At 42.6% G+C, this 24,345-nt stretch overlaps 1 protein-coding gene across 21 annotated transcripts in view; it reads right to left on the bottom strand.

Annotated features, from left to right (window-relative positions):
- The window catches only part of LOC140611765 (uncharacterized), a 138,148-nt gene extending 114,031 nt beyond the window's left edge, over positions 1 to 24,117 (bottom strand). For 6 of the 21 annotated variants that reach the window (XM_072788625.1, XM_072788622.1, XM_072788623.1 and 3 more), the window contains exons 1-5: positions 23,307 to 24,117; positions 12,339 to 12,426; positions 10,952 to 11,174; positions 6,021 to 6,208; positions 5,280 to 5,397 (exon numbers count right to left, since the gene is read on the bottom strand). In XM_072788625.1, coding sequence (XP_072644726.1) covers positions 11,086 to 11,174; positions 12,339 to 12,426; positions 23,307 to 23,789 — 660 coding nt within the window. In that variant the 5' untranslated portion in view covers positions 23,790 to 24,117 and the 3' untranslated portion in view covers positions 5,280 to 5,397; positions 6,021 to 6,208; positions 10,952 to 11,085. The remainder of the gene's footprint in view (positions 1 to 5,279; positions 5,398 to 6,020; positions 6,209 to 10,951; positions 11,175 to 12,338; positions 12,427 to 23,306) is intronic. The other 15 variants (XM_072788621.1, XM_072788635.1, XM_072788620.1 and 12 more) reach the window with 5 other exon arrangements.
- Between the last annotated feature and the right edge of the window lie 228 nt (positions 24,118 to 24,345).

Genomic DNA, 24,345 nt, shown 5'->3' with positions numbered 1-24,345 from the left:
ACTCCAGCTCCAGCTTTAGCTCTAGTCCTAGACTCTAGGTCTATCCCTCTTATCTACGGAACCATTTTTAAACTGCTAGGAAACTCTAGGTAGACCATATATCTATATGAACTGCATATTTATATAATCACTCTCTGGATGTGTTTGGATTCTTCACTATGAAAAAGGCATTGCAAATCTCACATAGTTATCTGATTCCAGGTTTGTTCCCTGTTAGATTCCAGGAGTTTTATTAAGCAAAGGAAGAAGCCCTTCACAGTTGATCTTACCTTCACATGCTGGCATATAGTTCTAGGTATCAATATATCCCCACAGACCTAAACAACAGTTAAGTCCAGCAGAATATTATATGACACACAGTCTTTCTTCATGTTGGCAGCAATAGTTTGGATACTGAGAATACGGTTGTGGGTTTTTTCCTCCTGTTGTGTTACATATTTTATCAGTAATCTGAAAATCACTATATTAACACATTTGAACTGCTTAATCAATGCTAGTAAGTTGGCACTGTCAATTTTTCCCTCACTATTTATACTTAATATTCCTCTTGGGTGTGTTTTTGAACGGAACAAAGAAGGATAATTCTTCCTGTTTTTCTATTTTCCTTTTCCATCTCCCTGTCCTTTGGCTGCTATTTTACAAAACACCCTAATTTATAAAAGAATGGTCTCTTACAAGAGATGAAGTACAAGAATTTTAAACCCCTTAATTGCACTGTGTGTTTCAAATCTTAAAACTGAATTCTAATTTAGTGCCTCAATATTCTAAATCAACATTCCAGGAAATTTTTTAATCTTGCAATGATGCAAAGTATCAAGTTGAAAATCAACCACAAGAAGACATAATATTTCCACACAATCTAGGGTTTGTTTTTTTGGGGTGTTCAGGTGCCTACAAGAACACTAGGGAAAGAATGTAGGCCATTTTCAGGTCACTTCAGCTTTCACTGTGCAAGATACAATCAATTCAAAAGAATTCTTTTTTTAAAAAAAATTTCTAGCCTAGATTTTCATTTAGTGAGATATAGCATGTATATAAACACATCAGTTTATGTCTAATTTTCCCCAAATTTATGACTTTATACTTTTAACTTATGGGCTAAAAGTGGAAAAAGATTCACATTGTTTATATTTGCTTTTTGCCTGATTAATGGCAGTTATATCAGAAGGCCTTGGCCAACACTTGGGGAAAGCAGCCAAGTACACACAGATAAGCCAAAAGTCACTAAAGATGAGCAAGTCACAATGCACCATCTGTGGTGGCACCAGATACCTGCATAAAATAATTCCTCAAAATAAGAGAAAATTCACTTAAGAGAAATGCAGCTTGTTTTAATTAACTTTCCTCCAGTAATTGATATCTTTTTAGGAAATACCATAAATATCCTGCTGGATATTTATGATTGTTTGGGCAGCTTTTCTCATGAGGGCCATAAGTAACAGGGAGACACAGTTTTGGTTTCCTCTGTCCCACACAAAGACAACTTGGGACTCTTAAATAATGCCTTGCTTTCAAATTAATACAAAATGTTATTATTTTAACCCAGTAATCAATTAAGCTATTTTTAAGAAATAATATATTTTTTACAATAACCAGGCTTTAGTTGAATAAGCTGAGCTGTAGAAGTGTGGCTATACCTCCAATAACACTTGAATGAATTTAACCTAATGGAGTTACAACTTAATACAAATAGATGAGGGATATCTGGGTGGCTCAGTAGTTGAGTGTCTGACTTTGGATCAGGTAATGATCCTGGGGTCCTAGGATGGAGTTCTGCATCAGGTTCCCCATAGGGAGCCTGCTTCTCCCTCTGCCTATGTCTCTGCCTCTTTCTATGAATCTCTCATGAATAAATAGATAAAATATTTTTAAAAAATACAGATAGATGAGTTTGCATCAGAGCACATGGAAAAATATTTTCTGCCACTTTTATGTAGTTTGTTTTAAAATATGTTAACTCAGTCTTTGGAATTTTAAAGACATTTTTATATCTTCTATAATATAATCATTTATATGTGTACTAATACAACCATCACATTTGCACATACTAGACTCTTCCTAAGCTAGGGTTATGAATTAAAATTATTGTGTTTAACCACATTAGTTGAGACAGCTCTACTTTCAGCACTTGAGCCAATGGATCAGGAATGGCCACACAACAGAGGCAATGATTTAGGTTCAACACCTCACTGACCTTGACTTACAAGTATCTCTGACTTTATTGCCCCTCCGGTTCCATTGTCTTGTTTAGTTCCAACCTTCATTAATTCTAAAATGGTCCATGACAGTAACCTCCTCTCTAGCCTCTGGGCCTCCAAACTACCCTACACTCCATAGGAATGTGGCCATTTGACACCTGTCCTTACAGCTTTGGAAACTGTTCAAATGTCAATAGCCCTTAAAGTTCAAACTTTAATAAGTCAACAATTTTCTGTTAAGCAAATCAATGGATAAACCAACCTCTTCACAATTTGTCTCTAACCTATCTCTTTGGCCTTATGTCTAACTATCCATATGCGCTCCCAAATATCCTAAACTGTAGTTTTCATCACAATGGCAAATTATAGACTATGTAATCAGGCTCCCTGGGTTCTAATCTCAATAGTACTACCTTCAAGATGTGTTAGCGTGAGACCAAATACTTAATTTTTTGAAATTTCAGTTTTCCCATCTGTACAATTGGGATCAAAAGGTTGTTGTTAATTAAATGACACACACTAATATTAAATAAAGAGTAGCACAGAACATGAATACTCCTAACTCTGGGAAATGAACTAGGGGTGGTGGAGGGGGATGAGGACGGGGGGTGGGGGTGAGTGGGTGGCGGGCACTGAGGGGGGCACTTGATGGGATGAGCACTGGGTGTTACTCTGTATGTTGGCAAATTGAACACCAATAAAAAATAAATTTATTATTAAATAAATAAATAAATAAACAAATAAATAGCAGCTAGTAATAATCACAGCAAACAAACACTTAATCCATGCCTTTACCCAAAGCTTTCTGGCTGATGTGTCCTCCCATCTGGTATCCTTTTCTCAATGAACTCCTATATGTCCCTCAAAGATTAGTTCAAATGGCACCTGCCTTTGAAAGCCTTCCCTTACCATTTCACTTGGGAAAAGGTAGCTTTCCCCACTACAATACACTTACAGCATTTTGTGAATATTGTATATTACAACCTGCATCTTCATAAATCTACATATATGTGTTCTTCCTATACTGTAAGATCTGCATGGAAAACAATATCTTTACATCCCCGTATTCTGTTATGGGTAAACTGTACCATCCCTCACCCAAGAAAGATATAGTAAAGTCCTAATACCCAGTACCTCAAAATGTGACCTATTTGAAAACAGAGTTGTTGCAGATATCATTAGTTAAGATCATACTGGAGTAGAGTGGAGCCCTAATCCAAAACAAATGATACCCTTTTAAGAAGACAGCAACGTGAAGACAGAGTCACAAACACCATATGAAGCCAGAGGCAGAGATCGGAGTGATATATATCTCAAGCCAAAGAGTGCTAAGAATTGCTGGCCTTCATCAGAACCTATGAAGAGGCAAAGAATTCTGCCCCAGATCCTTCAGAAGGACTGTGGCCCTACCAATACATTGATTTCAGACTTCTAAACTACAGAATTGCAAGATAATAAATTTCTGTTGTTTTAAGCCACCAGCTTATGGTACTTCATTATAACAGCCCTAGGAAACCAATACATATTCCCAGATTCAGGGGGAAAAACTAACATATTTGTGTTAAAGAAGCAAATGACTTTAACAATTTTACTTAATCAATTGGGACTTACATAGAAAAATAGGAGTGTACAGAGATGGCTAGATTAGAACATCCTAAATTCTGGCTTTAAGAATCTGTAAGTATGTGATTTCCTATTTAAGTGTCATATTTAACTTCCTTCCCCACCTAAAAAATTAAGGTTATTGATTCTTTTTCTTTTAAGATTTTTTTTATTCATGGGATCCCCAGGTGGCTCAGTGGTTGAGTATCTGCCTTTGGCCCAAGACATGATCCTGGTGACCCAGGATTGAGTCCCGCATTGGGCTCCCTGCATGGACCCTGCTTCTCCCTCTGCCTGTGTCTCTGCCTCAGAGAGACACTGAGAGAGAGAGAAAGAGGCAGAGACACAGGCAGAAGGAGAAGAAGGCTCCATGCAGGGAGCCCGATGTGGGACTCAATCCTGGGTCTCCAGGATCTTGCCCTGGGCCGAAGGCAGGCGCCAAACCACTGAGCCACCTAGGCATATCAAGACTGATACTTAAGACTTAGAAAATGTTGACATATTCCTCCTTGCCCTGTACCTACACTGCTTATAAAATGGAACCTATTATTATTCATCAAAGCAATGACATAAAAGTTTTTCAACAGGTGATTTATAAAAAATGGCATACTTATTCATCTTTATATGATATCTATAGTCCAAGGACATTGTGTCTGAGACTCCAGAAAGTTTTTTCCAAAGCATTTTTATTAACAACATGTTTTCTCTCAGGGACCTATTAATTTATTATAATGTAGTTACACTGATAGGCATCTTACCTAAAAACATTCATTTACATGGAAATAACAGTGTAAAGACAGATAAAAGTAATCTTATATTTAGGCCAGAATCAAGGTCTACTCTCTATGTTAGTAATTGCAGCTAAGAAGGAAGGAAAAAAATATAGAATTTGGAAGGAGAAATTTAATTTCAGTCACTGTGGTTAGAAGGGACATTTATTGTATGATTGAAATAAGTCAATAGGAGGACAAACATTATATGGTCTCATTCATTTGGGGAATATAAAAAATAGTGAAAGGGAATAAAGGGGAAAGGAGAAAAAATGAGTGGGAAATATCAGAAAGGGAGACAGAATATGAGAGACTCTGGGAAACAAACTGGGGGGGGTGGAAGGTGAGGTGGGCAGGGGGTGGGGGTGACTCAGTGACAGGCACTGAGGGGGGCACTTGATGGGATGAGCACTGGGTGTTATTCTATATGTTTGCAAATTGAACACCAATAAAAAATAAATTTATATAAAAAAATCCAAAGTACACAAGGAAGGCAAAATGCCATACTTATTTGGTGCCTAAAATAACATGTTATTATAAAGTAAAGCGATTTCAATTTTGGAGCATGGAAAATCCCAAAACTATGAAAAATGTGCTTTCTGAGATCTCTATGAGCCTTAACTTCAAAAACATGCAGTGAAGGTACTAAATAAGTCTTTCATGAAAAAGAATGCTCTGGCATGACTCAAATCCAGTTTCTGACACCTACCTTCAATGTTGCCTCTAAATAGATGTCTTATCTTTCACTGTTCAGGTTCTTTAGATCCAGGCCTCACAATGAAGGAAGCCAGTATAGTCACAGTCTGGTTTTCCAGCTTCTGGAACTCCTATGAATGCACAGATTTGATCCAGTCATCTAATAATTCAACAGTCATTCAATAATCATGAGTTATGCCTTACCCTAGGCCCATCACTGATTTGCTGTTGGCAGCTTTTAGTTTTTTTTTTTTTTTCTCTGAAGCTCAGTATTCTCATCTGTAAGCAAGGATAATGATGGTATCTGCTTCCTAGGATTTGTTGTGGTAATTAAATAAGAGATGGCTCATAGTGCTTCACATAGAGCCTGGCATATGATAATTACCCAATACAAGTTAACTGCTGTCTTTATCATCATTACTGGAATATGTTATAAATCTAGTAAGCAAGTTGAGGGTAGGACTGTGTCTATTACTTAACGGACACCCACACTAAACAGCTGAGGCCAGTGAATGCTAAAGTAAATCTTCGTGCCAATTCCAGCTCAAAGCCTACTTCTGCAAATGTTTATTGGAACACAGCCCCTCCTGCTCTTTTATATGTTGTCTATGTCTATGTTACCCAGCAGATGTACATAGTTGTAACAAAAGGACTGAATAAGCTGCAGACTGTGAACCATTTATTACTTGGCTCTTTAAACAATAAGTGTGTTAGTCCTGCACTAGAGCTTCGCCACTTACTATGCGGTCCTTACCTCATTAGAAATACAGACACTGGGATCCCTGGGTGGCTCAGTGGTTTAGCATCTGCCTTCCACCTAGGGCGTGATCCTGGAAGCTGGGGATCAATTCCCACATCAGGCTCCCTGCATGGAGCCTGCTTCTCCCGCTGCCTGTGTCTCTGCCTCTCTTTGTGTGTCTCTCATGTACAAATAAACAAAATCTAAAAAAAAAGAAATACAGACACGTAGGCTCCCTTGACCTACCGAATCAGAAACTATATATTTTCACAAAATCTCCAAATGATTTACTAACATTAAGGGTTGAGAAGCAGTGGTCTAGGTCAGAGGTTAACAAACTTTCTGTAAAGGGCTAGACAGTAAATATTTAACCTTTGTTGCAGGACTATAATATCTGTTCAAATCTGCCTTCCTATCTCAAAAGCAGCCAGAAAAAAATATGTAAATAAATGCGCACGGTTCCACGCCAACAAAACCATGTATGGAACCTAAAGTTTCAATTTTATACAATTTTCATGTATCACAAAATATTCTTTTAATTTTTTTTCAACCATTTAAAAATTTTGAACCCTTCCCTTCGCTTGTGTACCATACAAAAGCAGGCAGCAGGGCAGCCCGGGTGGCTCAGCGGTTTAGTGCCACCTTCAGCCTGGGGTATGGTCCTGGAGACCCTGGATCGAGTCCCACATCAGGCTCCCTGCATGGGGCCTGCTTCTTTCTCTGCCTGTGTCTCTGCCTCTCTCTCTCTATGTCTCTCAAGAATAAATAAACAAACAAACAAACAAACAAACAAATAAATAAAATCATTAAAAAAACACAAACCAGGCAGCAGGTAGGATCTGGCCTGTAGATCAGAGTCAGCAGTCTTGGTCTAGGCTAATGCCACATCACTGTTTAGCCAACAGGTTACCTCTCCTCCCATACTCTCCCCAGGACTCTAAACACCTATGTATATTTTCTGGCACATGTGACTTTAGAGAAGTTATCTTCTACTTATCTAACTTATCCTAAAAAATATTTCTGTTCCTCCTTTATGACTTCTAACTTGTAATATAAAGTTCCTATCAAATGATGTGATGGTGTAACTGTTTCCTTTTCATTGGCAGATTAGAACATACCAGAGAGGCTGAACTAGGAAGCTATAGGTGGATAGACAGACAGGTGGACAGATAAGATACCTGCCTCCAACGGAATAGGAACCTGATCACAATGAAAAACTCTTTGTCTCTAAATTCAAACCAACTATGCTGAGCATTTCTAAATATATAGTCAGGATTTGTGTCTATTTGATCCACAATACCCTTCTCCTTGGCCCTTCAAGTAGTACAAGTATGGAAAGTAACATAGGAAGTCTGCACATCTTGCCCTTGCCCTTCCCCTTCCAGAGGCTAGTAGATCACAAGCAACTGAGAAGGAACTGCCAGAGAGGGTTCTCCCTCCAGAAAAAAAGAGCTTTGTCCCACTCTCAGGGCTCTGGGACACATTGGTGGGAGATGGCTAGAGGAGGGGATCCCTACCTGCCTTTTATTTAAGCCAGTATTCTTTGTTCCTGCTTATACTGAGATCAAAAATCAGTTTCAGAAGAGCAGCTTAGTTCACAGAAACCTTTAATTTATGTTCAAAGTTTATTGAAGCTAAGCTCAATAAATGGTAGATAAGAGGACTTTGTTGAGTAAACACAAGATTAATAATTTAGGTTTAGCAATTTAAGAAACATGAAAGTACTCGAGATTCATCAGAAGCACAAACTATATGAACTATCTGCACAATCTTAGAGGAAACATTTACATATACCTATAGACTTAGGATATATATAACATTTTAATCTAAATGAATGTGTTAGAATACATTCTGACTCCTGGTCTCGGCTACCATCACATCTTTTTTGTTGTTTAACCTTACTCTGTTTTATCTTTCTACCATCATCCAATTTTCCCTCTCCTTTCTAGGATAATTTATTCTGCAAGACAGGCTGAGATAAAAACCTTTCTACATAATCTGATAAATCTTATAATTGTAAATTATTCAGTAATGAAATGGTTCCCATAGTGTATTCATTAGGAAGATTTCAGCTACAAGAAACAGAAAATCCTGGCCTAACTAGCTGACATCTTAAGAAATTGATCATTTCATACAAGAAATTCTGCGGTTAGGTAGCTACAGGGTTGCTTAATTCAGTGCCTCAACAACATCATCAAGGATCTTTCCATTTTTCTATATTGCATTATTCAGGATATAGGCTTATCCTTATGTTAACTACCTTACACCATATGTGACAAAAAGATACCCAGTAAAAATGCTGTCTTTTTGTGTCTCTTTAATTATGATAAAGTTTTTCCCTGAACTCCCAGAATATTCCACTTCATAGCTCATTGACCAGAAATGCATCATACCTGTTTCTAAAATATGAGCAGCCAAGAACAATGAGATTACCATAATTGTGCTGAATGGGGAAAATATGCAGCCAAGAATATTTTATCCTGCAAGGCTGTCATTCAGAATAGGAAGAGAGATAAAGAGTATCCCAGACAAACAAAAACTAAAGGAGTTCATAGACCACTAAGCCAGCCCTGCAAGAAATATTAAGAGGAACTGAGTGGAGAAAAAAGATCAAAAGTAACAAAGACGGGCAGCCCCAGTGGCCCAGCAGTTTAGCACTGCCTGCAGCCCAGGGTGTGATCCTGGAGATCCAGGATCGAGTCCCATGTCAGGCTCCCTGCATGGAGTCTGCTTCTCCCTCTGCCTGTGTCTCTGCCTCTCTGCCTGCCTCCTCTCTCTCTCTCTCTCTCTGAATAAATAAATAATCTTTTTTTTAAAAAAAGCAACAAAGACTAGAAAGGAACATCACCAGAAACACCAACTTTATAGGTAACACAGTGGCATGAAATTCATATCTTTCAATAAGCAATCTGAATGTATATGAACTAAATTTCCTTTATTTATTTATTTATTTATGATAGTCACAGAGAGAGAGAGAGGCAGAGACACAGGCAGAGGGAGAAGCAGGCTCCATGCACCGGGAGCCCGACGTGGGATTCGATCCCGGGTCTCCAGGATCGCGCCCTGGGCCAAAGGCAGGCGCCAAACCGCTGCGCCACCCAGGGATCACGTGAACTAAATTTCCAATCAAAAGACATAGGGTATCAGAATAGATTTTTTTTTAAAAAAAAAGGCACATCTATATGCTACCTACAAGAGACTCATTTTAGACCTAAAGACACCCTGATATTGAAACTAAGGAGATGGAGCACCACTTATCATGCTAATGGATGGCAAAACAAAGCCAGGGTTGCCAAACTTATATCAAACTAGATTTTAAAACAAAGACAGTAACAAGTGTTTGAATGATACACTCGACTGGATGCACTTAACAGGTATATTCAGGACATTTCATCCCAAAGTAGAATATGCATTCTTTTATGTACAATGGAGTATTACTCAGAATGAAATCTTGCCATTTGCAACAATGTGGATGGAGCTAGAGCACATTACACTAAGTGAAATAAGTCAGTAAGAAAAAGACAAATACTATATGATTTCACACTCATATGTGGAATTTAAGAAACAAAACAGATGAACATATGGGAAAGGGGGGAAAAGGGGGGAAAAAGAGAGAATGAAACAAACCATAAGAGACCTAACGACAGAGAACAAACTGAGGGCTGCTGGAGGGAGATGAGCGGGGATGGGCTAGATGGGTGGTGAGGACACTTGTCAGGATGAGCACTGGGTGTTGTATGTAAGTGATGAATTACTGAATTCTACTCCTGAAACCAATATTGCAAATGTATGTTAAGTAGAACTTAAATACAATTTTAAAAGAAATTACCGTAATTGGATTAGGAAAGCATATGGTCATGTGAAAGATTAAATTACCTGAATGAAAATCAGCATTAGAAAGAAGTGGGGAGGGGTGCAGGAGCTATACTCAGTAGTCACACAATACTCAATACTACAATCATTAAGAGGTATCTTGTTCATCAGCCTTTGAAGGTAGCCAATTAATTTGCAGGAAATAGTAACTGGGAGATTCTGTGACTATACAATTTTATATTACTGGAGTAATAAAGATCTGAAGCAGCCTCAATGTAATTACAGAATAAAGGCACATAAGACAATCTGAGAATAGTTCTAGAATTTGGCAAAACCTGGTCCTAACACCTTTCAGTAAACCAATGTTCATCAAGGACTCAAGCAGTTGGAATTTATAACTGCCACTCAGGCCCCAGCCGATTTCCCCATGATGTGATCAGTTCCAATTAATATAATGCATCTTGATTTGTGTATCATTCTGTATTCAAGTATGACGAGTACTTGAATACAAAGTTTACTTTAAAACAAGCAAAGAACAAAAAAAGCAAAGTTGAATTTAAAAAAATTAAAACATTCTAATGTGACCCAGAAGCTATCAATTTGTGAATGTTGCCGGGGGGTGGAGGGGGTGTTCTCTTACAGCCTCATTTCAGGGGGCTGCAAGTGGGCAGAAACAAGGCTTGGTCATTCATAGCTGATTGATGATAGAAAACTGAAATGGAAAGAGAAGTCTGTGTATTCTGTTCCTTCTGTCCCTCCCTGTCCACCCACAGTGTCCACCTAGCAGCACAAGTACAGAAACTTGGTTTCCGTAAGCCAAGAGGAAGAGCAGAACGCTGTTTCTGAGACCCAGTGGATGGAGGAGGGGCCATGGCACACAATTCCTATTTACTTTTTCAACTATTTCTTCAAACTAAGAAAAAAACCCTATTCTAAATCTAACCTATTCTAAAATTATCCTAAATTTTCCAAAAACGAGATAGAAAGCATCTCAAATTCCCTTTCATAATTTGAAAGCACAAGTTAGAAATTGAACACCAATAAAAAATAAATTTATTGTAAAAAAAAGAAAAGAAACTGATGTCTGTTAATATATATCAGTACCTCATGCGTTTCAGACACAGCTATCTTACCTTCTTGTTATGTTTTGCTCTTTTTTATACGAATGTACTAATGTAGCCAAGTAATTTAGGATGGGATCAACTCTAGTGGACTTCACAAGCAGGTTTAGTTTTGTTGGACAGCTATTCTTTTAAGTGTTTTGTTGCTAAAAATGTGACAGAGCTACTGTTTCTCCCATGAGTGTTCTGAAGACATATTTAAACATTTCAACCTGTAAGAATCTGCTTAATTCCTCTGCAGAATATTAAAGAGAAAAGAAGTTACTCTTTGACCAGGAAAGTTTAAGGCATTTAAATATGATCAGATATCCAGAAATAAAATAGTACATTCCATGAAGAAACTAGGAAATCACAACACAGATACATTCATTGTACATGAACAACTCAGAAACTTAGTATAAAAGCAAAGAAAATATTAAGTGATATTATTAAAGTAAGCTAACTAGAATAAGAAAATAACATCAATACCACATTAATTCTATTGGTTTTTCTTGCACAGAACAGAGGGAAAATGATTTAAAAAATTGGACATATTAAATTTCTCCATTCTTTCCACTTAAGGGTAAAGTCTAGATTGAAAATGTTCTAAGAATTTCCTTTTATTTTATTATTATTATTATTTTAATAATATTTATTATTATTTATATGGAGCCCAATGAAGAACCTGAACTCATGATTTGAGCTGATATTAAGAGTCAGACACTTGATCAACTGAGCCACCCAGGTGCTTCGAGAATGTTTTGAGAATTTAATGGATAATTATTTCCCTTAAATCCAAATTTTTCCTTAATAGATTTTTAGAGAACCATATGCTCCTCAATAGTACTCAGTTTTGGCTTATAAATAAGATGAAAAACGTTTGAGGGATAATGGCTTTTATGTATAGACCTGGGTGTGCATATGCACACACACACGTGTGTGTGTGTGTATATTTCCATCAACTGTTTATAATGGAAGTGTATCCAGAATAAGGATAAAACTACTGATTGGATTCTTAAACTATATAACTACTGCTTCAGTCTTAGAAAAACTGTTGCTCAGAAGCTACCAGGATTCTAAGTAATCAACCAGGATATCTACAAGCAAACGTACAGAACTTTTAATAAAAGTCCACTACCTAATCTAAGGTGATTTGAGTACATCTATAGGTGTTTATGAGATTTTATCACATATCACTATGGTTCATAAAACACATTATTTATACAAACAATAACCACAGAAGTCCAACTCTCTAAACTTTCAAGTTACCACTCGGTAAAGCAATCAATTACTTTGATTTAGTACACTGCTATGGGTTTTTCCTGGATGGCAAAGCCTAGATATTGGGAAAGAAGCTAAAGACACGGCCAAGCTTCAGACCTTATGCTTTCTCCCTAAAAGACATTTAAATAGTACCTACCTGTTGCAGAGAGATATGCTGGTTTATGTAGATTTTCATCTATATCAAGTGTTAGCACCTTGCAGTACAAAAGATCATTTTGGTCTTCCTAAAAAACAAGGGAAAAATTGAGCAAAGGCATTCCCCATATGTGTGCTTTACTCAGTTACTTTTGCCACTTTGGCTTTGGACTTTTTGGAGTGGAAGGTGAAATCTAGATGAAAATCAGACCCTTTTCGTACCCCATGAACTCTTAACTCTTCTTTTAAGTCCAGTACAAAACCTACTTTATTTCTTAAAGTCCCTTCCAGTCCTGTGTAATCCATGATCCCATGAAGACTTCTACAGACCCTGACCACAGCAAATTCAAATTATTTGATAAGAAGACACCCTTCAGATAAATGGGACTTTCGTGCTGCTCTTTGGAATAATCTCTGGGACCCGGTCTTGTTATTGTTGTTTCTTTTTTTTTTTTTTTTTAATTGATGTTCAATTTACTAACATACAGAATAACACCCAGTGCCCGTCACCCATTCACTCCCACCCCCCGCCCTCCTCCCCTTCTACCACCCCTAGTTCGTTTCCCAGAGTTAGCAGTCTTTACCTTATGTCTCCCTTTCTGATATTTCCCACACATTTCTTCTCCCTTCCCTTATTTTCCCTTTCACTATTATTTATATTCCCCAAATGAATGAGAACATATAATGTTTGTCCTTCTCCGACTGACTTACTTCACTCAGCATAATACCCTCCAGTTCCATCCACGTTGAAGCAAATGGTGGGTATTTGTCATTTCTAATGGCTGAGTAATATTCCATTGTATACATAAACCACATCTTCTGTATCCATTCATCTTTCGACGGACACCGAGGCTCCTTCCACAGTTTGGCTATCGTGGCCATTGCTGCTATAAACATCGGGGTGCAGGTGTCCCGGCGTTTCATTGCATTTGTATCTTTGGGGTAAATCGCCAACAGTGCAATTGCTGGGTCGTAGGGCAGGTATATTTTTAACTGTTTGAGGAACCTCCACACAGTTTTCCAGAGTGGCTGCACCAGTTCACATTCCCACCAACAGTGTAAGAGGGTTCCCTTTTCTCCGCATCCCCTCCAACATTTGTTGTTTCCTGCCTTGTTAATTTTCCCCATTCTCACTGGTGTGAGGTGGTATCTCGTAGTTTTGATTTGTATTTCCCGGATGGCAAGTGATGCAGAGCATTTTCTCATATGCATGTTGGCCATGTCTATGACTTCCTCTGTGAGATTTCTGTTCATGTCTTTTGCCCATTTCATGATTGGATTGTTTGTTTCTTTGGTGTTGAGTTTAATAAGTTCTTTATAGATCTTGGAAACTAGCCCTTTATCTGATATGTCATTTGCTAATATCTTCTCCCATTCTGTAGGTTGTCTTTGAGTTTTGTTGACTGTATCCTTTGCTGTGCAAAAGCTTCTTATCTTGATGAAGTCCCAATAGTTCATTTTTGCTTTTGTTTCTTTTGCCTTCGTGGATGTATCTTGCAAGAAGTTACTATGGCCGAGTTCAAAAAGGGTGTTGCCTGTGTTCTTCTCTAGGATTTTGATGGAATCTTGTCTCACATTTAGATCTTTCATCCATTTTGAGTTTATCTTTGTGTATGGTGAAAGAGAGTGGTCTAGTTTCATTCTTCTGCATGTGGATGTCCAATTTTCCCAGCACCATTTATTGAAGAGACTGTCTTTCTTCCAATGGATAGTCTTTCCTCCTTTATCGAATATTAGTTGACCATAAAGTTCAGGGTCCACTTCTGGATTCTCTATTCTGTTCCACTGATCTATGTGTCTGTTTTTGTGCCAGTACCACACTGTCTTGATGACCACAGCTTTGTAGTACAACCTGAAATCTGGCATTGTGATGCCCCCAGATATGGTTTTCTTTTTTAAAATTCCCCTGGCTATTCGGGGTCTTTTCTGATTCCACACAAATCTTAAAATAATTTGTTCTAACTCTCTGAAGAAAGTCCATGGTATTTTGATAGGGATTGCATTAAACGTGTATATTGCCCTGGGTAACATTGACATTTTCACAATATTAATTCTGCCAATCCATGAGCATGGAATATTTTTCCATCTCTTTGTGTCTTCCTCAATTTCTTTCAGAAGTGTTCTATAGTTTTGAGGGTATAGATCCTTTACATCTTTGGTGAGGTTTATTCCTAGGTATCTTATGCTTTTGGGTGCAATTGTAAATGGGATTGACTCCTTAATTTCTCTTTCTTTAGTCTCATTGTTAGTGTATAGAAATGCCACTGACTTCTGGGCATTGATTTTGTATCCTTCCACGCTACCGAATTGCTGTATGAGTTCTAGCAATCTTGGGGTGGAGACTTTTGGGTTTTCTATGTAGAGTATCATGTCATCGGTGAAGAGGGAGAGTTTGACTTCTTCTTTGCCAATTTGAATGCCTTTAATGTCTTTTTGTTGTCTGACTGCTGAGGCTAGGACTTCCAGTACTATGTTGAACAGCAGTGGTGAGAGTGGACATCCCTGTCTTGTTCCTGATCTTAGGGGAAAGGCTCCCAGTGCTTCCCCATTGAGAATGATATTTGCTGTGGGCTTTTCATAGATGGCTTTTAAGATGTCGAGGAATGTTCCCTCTATCCCTACACTCTGAAGAGTTTTGATCAGGAATGGATGCTGTATTTTGTCAAATGCTTTCTCTGCATCCAATGAGAGGATCATATGGTTCTTGGTTTTTCTCCTGCTGATATGATGAATCACATTGATTGTTTTACGGGTGTTGAACCAGCCTTGTGTCCCAGGGATAAATCCTACTTGGTCATGGTGAATAATTTTCTTAATGTACTGTTGGATCCTATTGGCCAGTATTCTGTTGAGAATTTTTGCATCCATGTTCATCAGGGATATTGGTCTGTAATTCTCCTTTTTGGCGGGGTCTTTGTCTGGCTTTGGAATTAAGGTGATGCTGGCTTCATAGAACGAATTTGGAAGTACTCCATCTCTTTCTATCTTTCCAAACAGCTTTAGGAGAATCGGTATGATTTCTTCTTTAAACGTTTGATAAAATTCTCCTGGGAAGCCATCTGGCCCTGGACTCTTGTGTCTTGGGAGGTTTTTGATGACTGCTTCAATTTCCTCCCTGGTTATTGGCCTGTTCAGGTTTTCTATTTCTTCCTGTTCCAGTTTTGGTAGTTTGTGGCTTTCCAGGAATGCGTCCATTTCTTCTAGATTGCCTAATTTATTGGCGTATAGCTGTTCATAATATGTTTTTAAAATCGTTTGTATTTCCTTGGTGTTGGTAGTGATCTCTCCTTTCTCATTCATGATTTTATTAATTTGAGTCTTCTCTCTCTTCTTTTTAATAAGGCTGGCTAATGGTTTATCTATATTATTAATTCTTTCAAAGAACCAACTCCTGGTTCTGTTGATCTGTTCCACAGTTCTTCTGGTCTCGATTTCGTTGAGTTCTGCTCGAATCTTTATTAACTCCCTTCTTCTCTTGGGTGTAGGATCTATTTGCTGTTTTTTCTCTAGCTCCTTTATGTGTAAGGTTAGCTTTTGTATTTGAGTTCTTTCCAGTTTTTGAATGGATGCTTGTATTGCGATGTATTTCCCCCTTAGGACTGCTTTTGCTGCATCCCAAAGATTTTGAACGGTTGTATCTTCATTCTCATTAGTTTCCATGAATCTTTTTAATTCTTCCTTAATTTCCTGGTTGACCCTTTCATCTTTTAGCAGGATGGTCCTTAACCTCCATGTGTTTGAGGTCCTTCCAAACTTCTTGTTGTGATTTAGTTCTAATTTCAAGGCATTATGGTACGAGAATATGCAGGGGACAATCCCAATCTTTTGGTATCTGTTCAGACCCGATTTGTGACCCAATATGTGGTCTATTCTGGAGAAAGTTCCATGTGCGCTTGAGAAGAATGTGTATTCAGTTGAGTTTGGATGTAAAGTTCTGTAGATATCTGTGAAATCCATCTGGTCCAGTGTATCATTTAAAGCTCTCGTTTCTTTGGAGATGTTTTGCTTAGAAGACCTATCGAGTATAGAAAGAGCTAGATTGAAGTCACCAAGTATAAGTGTATTATTATCTAAGTATTTCTTCACTTTGGTTAATAATTGATTTATATATTTGGCAGCTCCCACATTCGGAGCATATATATTGAGGATTGTTAAGTCCTCTTGTTGAATAGATCCTTTAAGTATGATATAGTGTCCCTCTTCATCTCTCACTACAGTCTTTGGGGTAAATTTTAGTTTATCTGATATAAGGATGGCTACCCCTGCTTTCTTTTGAGGACCATTCGAATGGTAAATGGTTCTCCAACCTTTTATTTTCAGGCTGTAGGTGTCCTTCTGTCTAAAATGAGTCTCTTGTAGACAGCAAATAGATGGGTCCTGCTTTTTTATCCAGTCTGAAACCCTGCGCCTTTTGATGGGGTCATTAAGCCCGTTCACATTCAGAGTTACTATTGAGAGATATGAGTTTACTGTCATCATGATATCTATTCAGTCTTTGTTTTTGTGGACTGTTCCACTGAACTTCTTCTTAAAGGGGAATTTTAAGAGTCCCCCTTAAAATTTCTTGCAGAGCTGGTTTGGAGGTCACATATTCTTTTAGTTGCTGCCTGTCTTGGAAGCTCTTTATCTCTCCTTCCATTTTGAATGAGAGCCTTGCTGGATAAAGTATTCTTGGTTGCATGTTCTTCTCATTTAGGACCCTGAATATATCCTGCCAGCCCTTTCTGGCCTGCCAGGTCTCTGTGGAGAGGTCTGCTGTTACCCTAATACTCCTCCCCATAAAAGTCAGGGATTTCTTGTCTCTTGCTGCTTTAAGGATCTTCTCTTTATCTTTGGAATTTGCAAGCTTCACAATTAAATGTCGAGGTGTTGAATGGTTTTTATTGATTTTAGGGGGGGATCTCTCTATTTCCTGGATCTGAATGCCTGTTTCCCTTCCCAGATTAGGAAAGTTTTCAGCTAGAATTTGTTCAAATACATATTCTGGCCCTCTGTCCCTTTCGGCGCCCTCGGGAACCCCAATTAAACGTAGGTTTTTCTTCCTCAGGCTGTCGTTTATTTCCCTTAATCTATCTTCATGGTCTTTTAATTGTTTGTCTCTTTTTTCCTCAGTTTCCCTCTTTGCTATCAACTTGTCTTCTAGGTCACTCACTCGTTCTTCCACCTCGTTAACCCTCGTCGTTAGGACTTCTAGTTTGGATTGCATCTCATTCAATTGATTTTTAATTTCTGCCTGATTAGCTCTAAATTCTGCAGTCATGAAGTCTCTTGAGTCCTTTATACTTTTTTCTATAGCCACCAGTAGCTGTATAATAGTGCTTCTGAATTGGCTTTCTGACATTGAATTGTAATCCAGATTTTGTAACTCTGTGGGAGAGAGGACTGTTTCTGATTCTTTCTTTTGAGGTGAGGTTTTCCTTCTAGTCATTTTGCTCAGTGCAGAGTGGCCAAAAGCAAGTTGTATTGGGAAAAAGAGAAAAAGAGAGGAGAGAAAGAAGGAAAGAAAAGAGAAAGAGAAAAAAAAAGGGAAGAAAAGGAAAAAAAAACGAAAAAAAAAAAAAAGAAGAAAAAGAGAAAGAAAAAGGAGAAAAAAAAGGGGTGGGGGAAGGAAACAAATCAAAAAGCAAAACAAAAACAAAAACAAAAACAAAAACAAACAAACAAAAGAACCACCGGGAGTATCTTCTGATTCTGTGTTCTTTAAGTCCCTTGGCTTCTCCTGGAAGTTGTCAGTCTAGCTGGTGTTCTGGGGGAGGGGCCTGTTGTGCTGATTTTCAGGTGTTAGCAGTTGGGGGAGCTGCTGTGCCCCTGCCTGGTGCAGGGCTCAGTGGGGGTTGTTTACCCCGTGAGGTCGCAGGAGGAACAGCCCCAGTGGCGGGGCAGCTCTGGAAACCTGGATTCAGCTCCGGCAGGAACTCCGTCTGCAGGGCCTGGAGGCTCCGGGGCGGGGCCGCTGCTCTGCTCAGCTGGGGCAGGAGCGTCCTTGCTGTCCTGGGCCCTCCCGGCCTCTGCCTGTCCCGGGGGAGGCCGGATCCTGGGCTGTGTCCCGGCGCCCTGTGCTCCGGAGCCTGCGCTGTTGGATTCGCGCTCCCGGGCCGCGCAGCCCCCTCCGCGGAGCTGCCACCCAAGCCCCTCCGAGCTGCTCCTGGTCCCGCCGGGTCCTGCCGTGCGCGCTGCAGCCCTTAGGGAGCTCGGCGCACTCTCCTGGGCGCGCAGTTGCTGTTACTGTCCCGGGGAGCCCGAGGGCATCCCCGCCCTCCTGGGTCCTGCTCCACCTCCCTGCGAGCCCCTTTCCCCCGGGAAGGTCGGTGCAGCTCCTGCGTCTCCGGGACGGGGCTCTCCTGTCCTGGGGACACTCGCCCCGGCCTCAGCCCGGCTCCTCGCGGGGCCCCTCCCCCTTGGAGGCCTTTGTTTCTTTACTTCTTTTTCCCCATCTTCCTACCTTGATAGAAGCGCGAACTCTTCTCACTGTAGCATTCCAGCTGGTCTCTCTTTAAATCTCAGGCCGAATTCATAGATTTTCAGGATAATTTGAAGGTTTTCTAGGTAGTTTGGTGGAGACAGGTGATTTGGAGACCCTACTCTTCCGCCATCTTGCTCCTCCTCTCGTTATTGTTGTTTCTTGTCTGTTTTTATTTAGGGTTGTATTTATTTCTTTGAGAGAGACGCAGAGACAGTGACAGAGAGCACAAGCTCAGGAGAGGGAGAAGCAGACTCCCCACTGAGCAAGGAGCCTGATGCGGGGCTCCATTTCAGGACCCTGGGATCATGACCTGAGCCAAAGGCAAAGGCTTAACCCACTGGGTCACCCAGGTGTCTTCTCTTGTGGTTGTTGTTGTTGATCATCCTGTCTTTAGGAATTTTCTCCACATTTGGCCACACCAATCTGACTTCCCCACCTAACCCACCACCCATGCCATCTCGTGAGCGGCTTTAACCGACAAAAAGGAAAATCCTGAAAGACATCAAACTCCTAAAAGAAAGGGGAATTGTTAGGGACACTCCCAGAGCTGCAGCCCACCCCTGACTTGTGATGGTATTTGAGGGCACTGAGACCAAGGGTAGAGCAGAACACACAGTTGTGTGGTAAAGCTCAGCAGTAATGACCAACTGGTGTTTGGCCAGAAATTCAGTTTCCCTCCTCTTCTCCTAAACACCATTAACTTTTTTTCTTTTGTTTCTTTTAAGGATTTTATTTATTTATTTATTTATTTATTTATTCATGAGACACAGAGAGACAGAAGCAGGCCCCAGGCAGGGGCCCGAAGCGGGACTCGATCCCGAGGCTCTAGGGTCACGCCCTGGGCTGCAGGCCACGCTAAACCGTGAGCCACCCGGGCTGCCCACATTTTTTCTTTAATGGGATGGATTTGGCAGGTGAATTCACTCCATCTAAATACGAATGCCCTGTCTCGATTCATTCTTATAGCTGAACTTTTAAAAAGTCTCTGCCAAAACCAAACCGCCATCGCTGTACCCTCCTCCACCTCCCGCGGAACATCCTGTCATCCAATTGTATGAAAACCCTCTCCTCGTGGGGCTGCAGAGACGCACCTGATCCCACCTTCCCCCTCGTCGCGCCCACAGGAAGGCAGGGCCGGGAGCCGCACGTACCTCGCGCCGCAGGCCCCGGGCAGGGGGGGCGCGAGCCGGGGAGCCCGCGCGCTGCTCCACAGAGAGCCGTCCTCCGTCCGTCGTGCGGCCAAGGGCCCCGAACAGTGGCCGGGCAGGAGCCGGCGGCAGAGGAGCGGCCCTGGCGGGGTGTTTTCAGGCAGGCTTCCAGCACGCGGCCCCGGGATCTCGGAGGCCGCCCGGAAGCCCTGGTCTCTCTCCCGGGGAGCCCCTGCCGCCGCGCCCCGCACGCGCCGGCAGCTGCAGGCGCCCGACGGCCCCGCCCGCCTCTCGACTTGCGCGTGCGCAGTCGCTCCTCGGAGCCGGCGGGCGCCGGAGCCGCTCGAGGCCTGTGGGAGCGGAGCTGCTTCCGCTCAGGCGGGCGTCCCCGGGCCTGGAGCTGGTCCCGCGGAGCCTGCAGCCGCGCTCGCCTTCGACGTGCGGGAGGAAGCAAGCTCGAAGCCGGCGCTTTCCCGCCTGCGGCCGGAAGCCTCTGCCTGGACGCAGATTTGTGGTCGGTGCGGCCGCGGGCCTAGCCGTGGGGTTCACGTGCTGTTGCACACCCCAGCCGCTCTCGCAGTGGGCGGCCGCGCGGGGAGAGCTCGCCGTCCGGGGGTCTCCCTGCCAGGCTCCCCCTTCACGGACCGTCCGGCCCCCCGGGACCCCCTGGAAGGCGGCTCGGACAGAGGCCCCGGAGAACAGGAGGAAAGGCTGGAGAACTTGCTGCCCCCCCCTGCCGGGCCCCAGGGGAAGGTGCCGTCCAGCCTGGCAGGCGGGGGGCGGAGGCCGGGGGTCACCCCAGCGCCGCGGGGCCGGCTGTGCGGGCGCCCAAGTCCCGGAGGAGCCTGCAGCAGCAGCCTAGGAGAAGCTTTCTCAGCTGACGAAAGAAACGATTTTTGGAGCCAGAAAGGAAACACTACGGGTCCATAGGGGCTGTCGTTTTTAGGTGCTCATCTCCTTCGGGGCAGCCCGGGGCCCAGCGGTTTTGCGCCGCCTGCAGCCGGGGGGTGACCCTGGGGACCCCGATCGAGCCCTGCATGGGCTCCCTGCCTGGAGCCGGCTTCTCCCTCTGCCTGTGCCTCTGCCTCTCTTTCTCGCTCTCTCTCTCTCTTGCCTCTCATGAATGAATAAATAAAATCTTCAAAAAATAAAATGAATTATCATCCCCTTCAAACAGTATTATGCTAATTCGCATAGGTGGATTTTCCATTTCCCTGTCTCATTCTTTGTGCCAAAAATTGCGTTCAATTTACTTCTACATATGTTTTTAAAAACACTGCCAAACATTACTATTTTTTAGTTTTTAAATTTTTTGCTATTGTTTCTGTAGACACATGGTTAACTGTATGTTTTTTTTTTCCCTTAAGATTTTATTTATTTATTTGAGAGGGAACGAGAGAGAGCACCTGCCCACGTGTCAGATGCGGGCCGAATCCCAGGGCCCCAGTATCATGACCTGAGTGGAAGGCAGATGTTTAAGGGACTGAGCCGCCCGGGCGCCCTATGGTTAACTTTTTCAGAAATTGCCAGACTAGGGATCCCTGGATGGTGCAGCGGTTTAGCGCCTGCCTTTGGCCCAGGGCTCAACCCTGGAGACCCGGGATCAAATCCCACGTCGGGCTCCCGGTGCATGGAGCTGCTTCTGCCTCTGCATGTCTCTCTCTCTCTCTCTCTCTGTGACTATCATAAATAAGTTTAAAAAAAAGAAATTTCCAGACTATTATACAAAGTGATTTCAGTGTTTTGCATTCCTACCAGAGATATAGGAGACTTCCACTGTTCTCTACATCCTTGTCAATAATTGGATTTCTCAGCCTTTTTATTTTAACCTTTTAAATGGTTCCATACTGGTATTTTATAATTTTGGTTTGCATTTTCTTAATGCTTGATGATGTTGAGTATCTTTCCAGGAGCTTGTTAGCCAGAGTGTCTTCTTTTATGAAGTGTCTTTCTTTTGCTCACTTCTTAATTGAAAAGTTTCTCCTGTTATTGTGTTATACAAGTTCTTTGTATATTTTGTGGCTATGTGTCTGGATCTACCTTTAGTCAGATGTATGTTTTGCAAATATTTTCTCTCATTTTGTGGCTGCCTTTTCATTTTCAGTAGTGTCCTTTGACAAGTAAAATTTTTGGTTTTGGTGGAGTCCAATTAACAAAATTTTCATTTATGGGCTTATTATTATGTCTTGCCTAAGAAATCTCTGCCTAAATTAGATTCTAGACCTTCCCTTATATTTTCTTTTAAAAGATTTAGCTCCTGGGATCCCTGGGTGGCGCAGCAGTTTGGCGCCTGCCTCTGGCCCAGGGCGCGATCCTGGAGACTCGGGATCGAATCCCACGTCGGGCTCCCGATGCATGGAGCCTGCTTCTCCCTCTGCCTGTGTCTCTGCCTCTCTCTCTCTGTGTATGACTATCATAAAAAAAAAAAGATTTAGCTCCTATGTTTATTTTTAATTATTTTTCAGGTATGGTGTAATGAGAAGGCTGAGGTCCATTTGTGTGTGTGTGTGTGTGTATATCCAATTATTCTAGCATAGTTTACTAAAAAGACAATCTTTCCCCAAGCCTTAAATTTTTGACATCTTTGTTGAAAAATCAATTGGTTATGTAATTGATGTATTTCTGGATTGTCATTTCTGTTCCATTTATCTGAATGTCTATTCTCTGCCATTACTATAGTGCCTTGGTACTTTAACTTTGTAATCTTGAAATCAAATGGAATAAATCCTCCAACTTTATTATTTTTAAAAAATCACTTGCAAATTCTAGATCACTTGAATTTCCCTATGAGTTATATAATAACCTTGTCAGTTTGTCTTTACTCTCATTTATGAAAGATATTTTGCTGAATATAGAATTTAGATTTTTTTTCTGTCAACATTTTATTTTTATTTTTTATTTTATTGATTGATTAACCGGTCGGATGCTCCAGAGCAAGCCTCTCCCTCACTTTTCCCTCCTCTTCTCCTGCCAGAGTCTATCAGAGGGTACAAGCATGGCCTGGTCCTAAATCTAGCCCATCGCCCTCAGTACCGGAATCAAAGCTTGGTGGATGGGCTGTTCAAAGTGCACTGGGCTCCACCGCTCGGGGTGGTGCCGGGCGGCCGGGCTGGGCGGCCTGTGGGATCCGCAGTTTCCCGCAAGGCTGCTGGTGCAGGGGCGCGGCGCGAGGCAGGCCGGGCAGCACCTGGGCTTCCCGCTCCCCCAGGAGCAAGGCGCCTAGATTAGATTCTCCAGCCAGGCGGGCGCTGGAGCAGAGCCGCCCCCCACCCCCGGCCCCCGCCTCCGGGCCGGCCGGGCCTCCAGGGCCGCTGGCCTCAGCTGTCCCCGCCCTCTGGCCTGCGGGAGGGGGACTCACAGAAGAACTGGGCCACGATTTCCGCCTCTGCTCGCGGGAGAGCTGCGGCGCCACGGCCAGGCCTAGGGACGAGGGAGCGCGCTGCTGCCCGGCAGACCAGACGGCGACCGCACGGCCTCCAACGGTTCCCGCCAGTCGTTTGGAAAGTAACGACGCTGCTCCCCGGGGCCTTCGCGCAGGCGCGACGAGCCTCTCGGCCCGCCCAGCGCCAGTCTCCCCGCTCGCCGGAGGGGGCGCCTCGCGCAGGCGCAGTGGGTAGGCGTGGTCAGGCGCTTCCGGGCTGTCGGGGCTCGAAGGGTCCTGGCGGGCACCTGGAATTGTGGTCGCGGGGCCGCAGCTGAGGCGAGAGGACTGCAAAACCTGGCTCTGACGCCCGCTCCGAGGCCTGCGGAGTGAGGCCCAGGATCCCAGTTCGGCAGTTTCAAAGCGATTTTCTGTTTTTTTTTTGTTTTCAAAGTGATGTGAACTGCGCGCCGGTTGCATCTTAACGTGGCCCCAGGGACCCCCCCCCCCCCCCCGCAAACTTTTGCTTAGATGCTTCGAGCCAGTCAAGAAGCCGCCTGCGTGGCACCGAGCACAGCTGGAGAGGGCCTGGTGACTGTCTGCCCGCGCAGCTTTTAAGAAATTGGGGGCGGCCCGGGCGGCCCAGCGGTTGACGCGCCTTCAGCCTGGGCCTGACCCTGGAGCCCAGGGGTGGAGTCCGCGTGGGGCTCCCTGCGTGGAGCCTGCCTCTGCCTCTGCCTGTGTCTCTGCCTCGCTCTCTCTCTTTCTCTGTGTGTCTATCGTGAATAAATACATTCTTCAAAAACAAAGGAATCGGGTTGGGGTGAAAGGGGTGAGCCGCAGCCCTTGTCCTGTGCTGTCAGCGGGAGCCGCAGGGGCTGCCTCTGTGCGTGGGAATAAGCTGCTCGGGAATAAGTTCCCCCACCAAACAGGCCCAGACACACTGAAGAAGTTGTCAGGGAATTTTGACCCACGAATTCACGGATTTTATTGATAGATAGGAAAAATCCTGTGAGCAATGTAGGTTTACCAAAGC

Source organism: Canis lupus, chromosome 20 (genome assembly GCF_048164855.1).
Source record: "Canis lupus baileyi chromosome 20, mCanLup2.hap1, whole genome shotgun sequence".
Lineage (NCBI taxonomy): Eukaryota > Metazoa > Chordata > Mammalia > Carnivora > Canidae > Canis > Canis lupus.
This window is presented reverse-complemented; position numbering and strand designations above follow the sequence as displayed.